General features: G+C 32.8%; 1 protein-coding gene across 1 annotated transcript; it reads left to right on the top strand.

Moving 5' to 3' along the window:
• The first annotated feature begins 9119 nt into the window (after positions 1–9119).
• Positions 9120–9966, top strand: LOC131177309 (auxin efflux carrier component 2-like). Its single transcript, XM_058142274.1, has one exon. The coding sequence runs from the start codon at positions 9283–9285 to the stop codon at positions 9898–9900; it is 618 nt and encodes a 205-aa protein (XP_057998257.1). The 5' UTR covers positions 9120–9282; the 3' UTR covers positions 9901–9966.
• The last annotated feature ends 163 nt before the right edge of the window (positions 9967–10129 follow it).

The raw sequence follows: 10129 nt of genomic DNA, 5'->3' as shown, positions 1-10129 counted from the left end.
ACAGGCACTGCATAATCATCTGCATGTACTGTTATCACATTCTTCAATGCTATTTATTTGTTTTTACCAGCTTGCATGGTTAGCTAGTGGAACAGTACTCTTGCTAGCCAGGTATTTTACTGTAAACTTTAAATGAACACATGTATCTTGCTCTTTGCGTAGCTTTCACTCTAAAACATTGTTTTATTCTCAAATTATTATTGTGCTTTACATTTCGAGGGTTCGCGTTGATAATTTAGGATGACAATCAGTAAAGTCTTTTTTTTTTTTTTCATGAAATTAAATCTTTTATATTTTAATTTTAACTCAATTAAATCTAATTTCAATTATATGCTCTCACATGACAAAACGGGCATTGATTTTAATTTTAAAAAATATATATTGACCTATTTATTTTAATCTAATAGTTAAATAGTCCCTAAATTTTATTTGCAATTAATTGAATCCTTTACAAATTAATTTTGGCTAAATTGAAAAATTCTTTATCATTTACATAGAATAAAAGAATATTACACTCTCGTTTTTTTTCTCTTACCTCTCCTTACTGGTCTAGAACCAATCATCTCCTTTTCTTTTCCCTCCCTTCTTGATCGAGAATTCACCTACCTCTCTCTTATAAGAAACCAAAAAAACAAATCCTAACAGTGAAGAACCAAAAAAAGTGTGATTTTAATTAGCTTCTCCATTCTCATATAGTAGTAATTTCTTTCTCATCTTCTTTAACAAAACAAAAAATTTGCAACTTCAAACTATACTTTTTTTTTCAATTTTTTTTCCACCAGACCAATCTTTTCTCCATAAATTTCAAGCTACCATTTATAAAAGAATTTGCAAATTTTATTCGAACATTAGACATAAAAGTTTAGGAGAAATTCAAAAAATCTAAACAATTAAGCATCTCCATCAATCCCCACTTGCGTTTCACTGCGCTAACGAAGCAATCTGCAAACTATTTTCCTCTTAAAAAAAATTAAAACGGAAAATTTGCTCATCTATTCTAGACCTACTAATCATCATCATAGGCAAAATTCACTACTACTACTATTATTATTATTATTATTATTATTATTATTATTATTATTATAGGTGAATAGAACTGTGTCACTAAACACTTAACTTTATAAAAGTTTTATTTTTTAGCTAATATGATATTTACTTATAGTGTATGAATTATATCATAAATGAATAGTATAATTGTGTGAGATGCTATTTACATTATAACTTATTTGAATGGACTTGGATTGATACATGTATTCACACCATAGTCAAATACTATTGTATATGTATAGAAAATGATTGTACATTAATAAAAAATAAATACTTGTTTTTGCCGCTAGTTTGGTTTGATATAATGACTATAAGCATATTACTCACTTGATAGAGTCATATTGAATCGTTACTTCTCCAATCTCTTTATTATATATATAAAAAAAAAAACTTATTTTTGGTTTGAAGAGGCAAATCATAGGAGCACTATGATAAAATGTCAAGATTGAATGATAATTCAGTGTATAATATATAAAGACAACATAACTGTTAGTATCTAAAAAAAGCATTTTTCCATATGCTATGACTTTTGTGCATTTTTCTAATTTTATGTTAATTTTATAATTTAAATAATTTTATTTAATATTGCAAAATTAGCATTAATTTTATCTAATTGACTTAAATTTATCAAAATTGAAATGAATTATTAATATTTTTATTAGTCATTTCAATAAACTTGCTTTTATTTCTAAATAAAAATGATTTTGAGAATAAAAGTTACAGTTATGCTTATTATAGTAATTAAAGTTTTTTATGATTATTTTATTTTTATTCTTCCATTGACATATTAGAATTTCTTAGTTTATTTAATGATAATTATTAAAAAATAAAATTTACTTTATAAAAAGAAAAATTATGCTAAAAATTTTTTAAATTAAATTATTATCTAAAATTTTTAATGAAGAAATCGTTGAGACTAGGCATATTTCTTCTTCTTCAAAACCACAATAATTTATGAAAACCTTAGTTTGTTTGTTCAATCTAAGTTGCTTGTTATGCATGACAAAAAAAAAATCTAAAAAATATATAAAATAAAAATTCTAGCTATACTGCAATTTCATTATAATTATTCAATTTTGAAATTCACATTTTATTATAAAAGTTTTATAATTAAAGTTTTTTAAATATAAACACTTAAATAGTAGTAATATTATAATTATATTTTATTTGTGCAAAAATTTGCCTCCTCATTCAGGTATGAAATTATAAATACATTCTTCCCCCTTAAAAACATTTGTCCTCAAATGTTAAAACAAACACATAAAAACATAACAAACATAACTTAAATATTATACCTAGAAAAGGTGGAGATATTGTTGTATCATAGAGTCACGAGTTTCTCACGTACGCTCTTCCATGTTATGGCGATTCCATAACACCTTGACCATAGGTATCTTCTTGTTTCTGAGCTTCCTTATTTGAGTATCCACGATCTAAATAGATTGTTAAAAATAAGAAGATCTTCCAAAATTTTTATGTTTGGTTCACTTATAATCTTATTCGGATCTGACACAAACTTTCTCAACATAGAAACATTGAACACCGGATGAATTCTTTCTATTTCTGGTGGCAAAGTTAACTTATAAGATACATTTTTAACCCTTTGCAGCACTTCATATGGTTCAATGTACCTTGGAGCTAGTTTGTCTCTCTTTCCAAACTGCATGATACTCTTCATTGGAGATGCCTTCAAAAGCATCATGTCCCTATCCTGAAAAATCACTTTTCTTCTACGAAGATCTGCGTAAATCTTCTATCTACTGGCTGTTATCTTCAACCTTACCTTGATTAAAGGCATTGCTTGATTGATAATTTCCACCAACTCCATTCTCGCTAAAGCTTTTTTACCTATTTCTTCCTAACACATAGGAGACCTACACTTTCTCCCCATATAGAGCTTCATATGGTGCCATTCCGATGCTAGAGTGATAGCTGTCGTTGTATGCAAACTCAACTAGGGGGAGCTACTTTTTCCACAACCCTCTAAAGTCAAGTACACACATCCTTAGCATATTCTTTAAAGTATGCATGGTCCTTTTTGACTGTCCATCTATCTAAGGATGAAAAGCCATGTTGAAGTCTAACCTAGTGCCTAACTCGTTTTGAAGATAACGCCAAAGCCTTGATGTGAACTATGATCCTTTATCGAAGATTATGGTCACCAAAGCTCCATGCAACCTTATTATCTCCGCTATGTACACCTGAGCCAACTATTTTGCAAGCCAACTTATCCACAGAATGGTTAGCTCTAACAAAAATCAAGTGAGCGATCTTGGTTAACCTATCCACTATAACTCATATCGAGTCATGTCTATTGGAGGCTACTAGTAACCCCACAACAAGGTCTATGGCCACATTTTTCCATTTCCACTCTAGAATGGGTAATGTGTTAAGCATTCCTACTAGCTTCTGATGCTCCAGCTTTACTATTTGATAGACCTCACAAGCAGACACAAACTATACAATATCTTTCTTCATAAAAGGCCTCCAATACACCTTCTTCAAGTCTTGATACATTTTGGTAGCTCCAGGGTGCACGCTATACTTAGCATTATGAGCTTTCCTCATAATGTCTCCCTTGAGTTGGATGTCATTTGGTATACCCAACCTATTGTCATACCTTAACACTCCTTTTCTATCAAAACAGAACTCATTAATCTTACCTTTCTATATCATTTTTGCTATCTTTATCTACTCAAGGTCTTAATGCTGTTTCTCTATTATTTGCCTTAGGTACACTAGTGTCACCTTCATCTGAGCTATCCAGGTACCTTTAGTTGATAACTTCTGCTGTAAACCTTTCTAATCAGCTAGTGCAACTCCTTTAAGATAGGCTGCCTCTCTACGAATATATGAGCTAAACTGCCAAATGATTTCTGGCTAAAGGCATCTGCAATAATATTTATCTTTTCCATATGGTATTGGATTGTACAATCATAATCACCGAGCAGTTTTACCCATTTCCTTTGTCTGATATTCATCTCTTTTTACTTGAAGATGTACTGAAGACTCTTGTGGTCTATGAAAATCTCATATTGTGTGCCATAAAGATAATGTCTTCATATTTTTAGGGCAAAAACTACGGCCACTATTTTTAAGTCATGAGTGGGATAATTAGCTTCATGCAGCTATCTTAGAGAAATTAGGAACAAATCTCCTATAATAGCTTGCCAAACCTAAGAAACTCTAAATCTCAAACACTGCAGTTGGCCTTAGCTAATCTGCCACTGCTTTAACCTTCTTAGGTTCCACTTTTGATTCCATTCTTTGACACTATGTGCCCTAAGAATGATATACTCTTTAGCTAGAACTCACACTTAGAGAACTTAGCATATAATTGATGCTCCCTCAATGACTAAAGAATCGTTCTTAAATGCTATGTATGCTCTTATGAACTTATAGAATACACCAAGATATCATCAATAGAGATAATTACAAAGTGATGAATACCCTGTTCATGAGATCCATGAATGTTGTTGGGGCATTGGTTAACTCAAATAGCATCATAAGAAACTCATAATGCCCGTATCTAGTCTAAAAGGCAGTCTTTGGAATATTTGTTTCCCTAATCCTCAACTGGTGATATTCGGACCTCAAATCTATCTTTGAAAAACAACTAGCTCTAGCCAACTGAAAAAACAGTCATAAATATAGGCTAGAGGGTACTTGTTCTTCGTAGTGATCTTATTCAATTGCCTATAGTCAATGCACAACCTCAAGGATCCATCCTTCTTCTTTATAAATAGTACTGGAGTACCTCAAGGGGAGGTACTCGATCAGATGAATCCCTTATCTACTAATTTCTGTAGCTATTCTTTTAACTCTGCAGGAGCCATCCTATAGGTAGGAATAGATATGGATATAGTACCAGGTACTAGATCAATTTCAGAATCTATCTCCCTCTTAGGTGACAAACCATGTAGTTCCTCTAGAAACACATATGAAAACTCTCTTACAACAAGAACTGATCCCGGTCCACTTATGTTCTCCATAATCTCTTTAACCTAGGCTAGGAACCCTCTACATCTTTTTCATAGCATCTTTCTGGCTTGCATTGTCGAGATCATCCCCTTCACTAATGATGTCTGATCTCCCTTAAAAATTACCTCTAACCCATCCTGTCCTCTGAACCTTACTACCTTAAGGTGGCATAATTGGTTGAGAGCCAATCCATCTTCATAATGACATCAAAATCTGTCAATTTTAGGACCAACAGGCCAATTGGAAAGCATTTATCCTCTATCATCATTGGACATGCATGACAGATCATCTTTATTACTGAAGGACCACACTTGGGCCCACTAATAAGCAACGAACATTACATACTTGAAACTACTAAACTCAATCTTAGAACTATTTTGGGGCCAACAAAAGAATGAGATGCACCAAGATCAATCAAAATATGTATATTGAAAGATTACCTGACACCACAGTGTTGGAGGTATTAGCTTCTTGTTGTGTCATGGTGAAGATTCGAGCTGTTACCGTTGAACCCCTCCCTTGAAAGCCTACCATAGAGGAAGAAGAGCCTCGTCCTCTACCTTCTCCCTTTTCTGATGAAGGACCCATAAAAGTCTATCTCATTACTAGTTGAGCCACATTGCCTGACCCGGTCTACTACTATAAAGCCACCCTTTCCATGTTAGGACACTCTCTAGACATGTACCCCTCCTGACTGAACCTGTAGCATTGGGAGGTTCCAAACCTGCAAACTCCTCGATGAGGCTTCCCACATCTTACACAACAAGAGGTATCTGATCCCGAACTAGATTCTCTTCTCATCCCGAAGCCTGACTTGATTCTGTTTCAGAACTTATTTTTCTTTTGCTTCTTGCTAAACTTCCCTCCTTTATCTTTCTTAGTTCTAGATAAGGATATAGTTTTGGTTAAGTGACTGAACCTCCCTACATCTGTAGCCTTAGGAATTATGAGTTGCTCGGATTTTGTACTTTTTAGCTCCAGACTTCCTTCAATGATAGCCATAGCCTCCATTTTTTTTGCAGCATCTACTATAAAATGGAAACTATGGGTTTTTATAGCCAAAATCAATGACGAGTATTTGGTGTGTAGCCTCATAGTGTACCTCTTCGCTTTCTTCTTATCCGTATCATACTCCTATCCCACATACTGCAGAAGATCAACAAACTTATTTGTATACTCGTCAACACTCATATCAGCAATCTGTCTCAATTGTTCAAACTCCACCACCTTTAGTTCCCTAAAGCTTTCTGGGAAAGCCTAGTTGGTAAACTCTATCACAAACTAAAACCAGTTCATACCGTTGACCTTGTCAACAGTATAAGACTTGTGCCAATCCTTCGCCTTCTTACATTTTAAGGTAAAGTCGGCCATCTAAATGGCTTTACTATCACTGATGTCCAATTTGTAAGCTATCATTTTAACTGCCTTAACATAGTTAAAAGGATCATTTTCTTCCTTTTACTTAGGAGCATCCAGCTTTAAGTAGTCTGTCATCTTTGCTTTATCTCGACTACTTGTCCGGGTCTCCTGCATAAGAACTGTAGAAGCTGTAAGGGGTGATAGTGTAACTTGCTCTCTTGTAATTCTCTCCATGGGATTTTGAGTTCCCATGGAGGTTGAAGAACTTTGGGGGTGCTGTGTTGGAGGGTACATGGGATATGGGTTGAATGGTGGGAAGTAAGGCGAGTAGGGCATAAAAGGAGAATATTGGGGATAGCCTGTAAACCTAGGGTTTCCAAAACTTCCCTGTTAAGGATATTGATACCCAAAGCCATACTTCAGTCCTGGCTGTGGAGAAGATACAAACTCTAACTCATCTCCTCCTTCCCGAAAATTGTCTTCTCCCATCCTTCCTATACCGGAAGGCTCAGGATTCTCATACTGTTGGGAAAAGCCATGAGAACACTTTTGTGCATCTACCGATATTCTGGGTGCATATGTAGTCTCTCTGCTGACTTCAAAGGACCTTCTAGGACCTCTTGAAGATTCTCCCCTTCCACTTCTGCTTGCTTTGTCTCTGACAACAGGGTTGGCGGGTAGTGTTCCAATACCCTCATTCTTGGGTGGAGTGCCAATCAACCTAGCAGACCGTCTTGAACCTCACATTTCTAAAAGCAAACAAGAAGTGTTGAGCACATAAAAAGTTCATGTGAAGTCACATGAACACACAACATGTCATCAATCATAGCATACATATAACATACAACATGTAATCATCAAGGATTCAACCCTAAGAGACGTGTATTTCCTTAACTGTGCTAGTTAACATACTTCTTTTACCTCTATTCTACACTTTTACTAGCATCTAAGTCCACTCATCTAACCTAGAGCTCTGATACCAACTTTGTAACAACCCAAGCCAAGGGGCCGGCATCGACATTAGGGATTGGGTCAGCTTAAAGCTGTCGGAACCCATAGCAAGCCTAAAACTTGCAATACTTATTATATAGAAAAAATTGTCATGCTTTATGATTATAATAATTATTATCTTTTATTTTAAATATTTAATTTTATTATTTTATTTAATTATTTTTATTTTCTTTTAAAATATTTTTATTATTGTCATTATTAATTAGAAATATTTATGTAATATATTTTATTTATAATACAATTAATAAATAATTAATATTATTAAAATAATATTTAATTAATATTATTACTTTAGTTAATAATAATATTTTTTCATTCATATTAATCATGTTTTATTGCGTTTTTATTATTTAGAAAAAATGCATGAATCATTATTTATAAAATATAATTTATTTAATTTTATTAAATTTTCTCTTTTTTATAAATTAGTTATTAAATTGACTATTGAGTTATTAAATTGACTATTGAGTTACTAATTCCTTAAGTTAAAAATTATTTAATGATTACTCTTTTGATGTTATAATAAATAGCCATTATTATTAGGTAAGTTATAATATATTAATATTTATTTATTTTATGTATATAGATAATTTTATATAGTGCGTATATATAATTTTAATTTTAATTTTTTTTCCTTTTATACTACCTTATGTTTTCAGATTATTATTATTATTATTATTATTATTATTATTATTATTAAAAAAATATTTGAATATATTACATATTTCTTTAAAAGGGTAAAAAAAATTTAGATATTTTACAGTGATAAAAATATTATATAATTTAATCAAAATTCAAATTAGTTTATATCTTTAATCAATACTTATGCTATTTTATTATATTTTTTATTATTTTTATGATGAAATTTTTATTAAAAAATTAGTCTATGTAAAAATAAAATATGGAGCCCAACTCAAATTATTTGATGTCTTTATTCAATACTTGTACTCTATTACTATATTTTTTAATTATTTTTATTATGAAATTTTTATTAAAAAATTTAAAAATTAAAATAATTTAATCTACATAAAAATAAAATATGAGATAATTAATAATAAATTTAAAACTTTATTTTATTTTATATATTAATTTAAAATATATAAATTAAAAATATTTATATTTTAAAATTATTATAAGGGGTAATTCTTAATTTTTTTTTAAATATATACATACATATTCATGTAATTTAAAAATAAAATATACTTCTTAAATATATTAATTTATATAAATTTTTTGCACACACTGTCGAAATATTTAATTCCTTGTTGATGATATTTCTTTCTTCGTCGCTGTCCTTTTCGTGTCTTTGTCAAATCCTACCTGGCTACTTATTGTAGCCCATCAAATTAAATGAAAAACTCTTGGTTTATTTCCAGAAGATTAAAATAGTATCGAATCTATCAACCAGAGGAGCAAATTAACTGCTGCTTCTTCATCCTTGCCTCCTTTTCACAGTGGAGATGTAAGACAGCCCCCCACAATCTCCTCTATCTCTCTCCCTCTCCAAAAACACCCTTATTATTCTTATTATTCTTTAGCCTTGATTACAGGTAGGGCTATTTACGATGTTCTCGCTGCGATTGTTCCTCTCTATGTTGCTATGATACTAGCCTATGGCTCAGTCCGATGGTGGAAAATCTTCGTCCTCGATCGATGCTCTGGTGTTAACCGTTCTGTGGCAGTTTTTGCTGTTCCTTTATTCTCTTTCCATTTCATTTCTTCCAACAACCCTTACGCCATGAACTATAGCTTCATCGCGGCCGATTCTCTCCAAAAAGTAGGCATTCTTGCTGTTCTCTTTCTCTGGCAAGCTTTCAGCAAACGTGGCAGCCTTGAGTGGATGATCACTCCTTCTCTCTCTCCACCCTTCCCAACACTCTAGTCATGGGAATCCCTCTTTTGAAAGCCATGTATGGAGATTTCTCGGAGAGTCTTATGGTTCAAATTGTGGTTTTGCGAAGTGTAATTTTGTATACTCTTATGCTCTACATGTTCGAATATAGAGGAGCCAAGTTACTCATCTCCGAACAATTCCCTGAGACGGCCGCTTCCATTACCTCCTTCAGAGTTAATTCTGATGTCGTTTCGCTAAATGGTCGAGAACCATTACAAACAGATGCTGAGATCGGCGAAGATGGTAAGCTCCATGTGGTTGTTAGGAGATCTAGCAACTCGTCCGTGTTGTCTTCCTTTAACAAGTCACACGGGCTAAACTCATTAACGTCCATGACCCCAAGAGCTTCGAATCTTACGGGTGTAGAGATCTATTCAGTGCAATCTTCCCGAGAGCCAACACCAAGGGCTTCAAGTTTTAATCAGACAGATTTTCATACCATGCTTGCTAGCAAGGCCGCAAGTCCCAAGCACAGGTATATAAATAGTTTCCAGGGAGTTATTAGTGATGCTTACTCTTTGCAATCTGCGAAAAGAGCCACGCCTAGAACATCAAATTTTGATGAGGTTATGTTGAAGATTGGAAGAAAAGAGGTGGGAGAACTATGAGGGGTAAGTTGTTTAATGGTTACCTGCCTCCCAATTCCATGTTTTCAGGCTCTACCAGTGGTGGTCCTAGAAAGAATGAAAGTGGTGCGATACCTAACGAGGAGCTCCGCCTGTTCGTCTGGAGCTCAACTGTCTCACCGGTTTCTGAAGGTAATCTGAAACATAATATCAATTTAATTCTAAATTACATAATAAAAATAAATTTTGTTAAAAGTAAATTTTTTATTAC

Source organism: Hevea brasiliensis, unplaced genomic scaffold, assembly GCF_030052815.1.
Source record: "Hevea brasiliensis isolate MT/VB/25A 57/8 unplaced genomic scaffold, ASM3005281v1 Scaf4, whole genome shotgun sequence".
Lineage (NCBI taxonomy): Eukaryota > Viridiplantae > Streptophyta > Magnoliopsida > Malpighiales > Euphorbiaceae > Hevea > Hevea brasiliensis.
This window is presented reverse-complemented; position numbering and strand designations above follow the sequence as displayed.

Bases quoted from the DNA above. Each gene is read 5' to 3' on its own strand.
- LOC131177309 (XM_058142274.1), top strand. From the start codon at position 9,283: ATGGGAATCCCTCTTTTGAAAGCCATGTATGGAGATTTCTCGGAGAGT.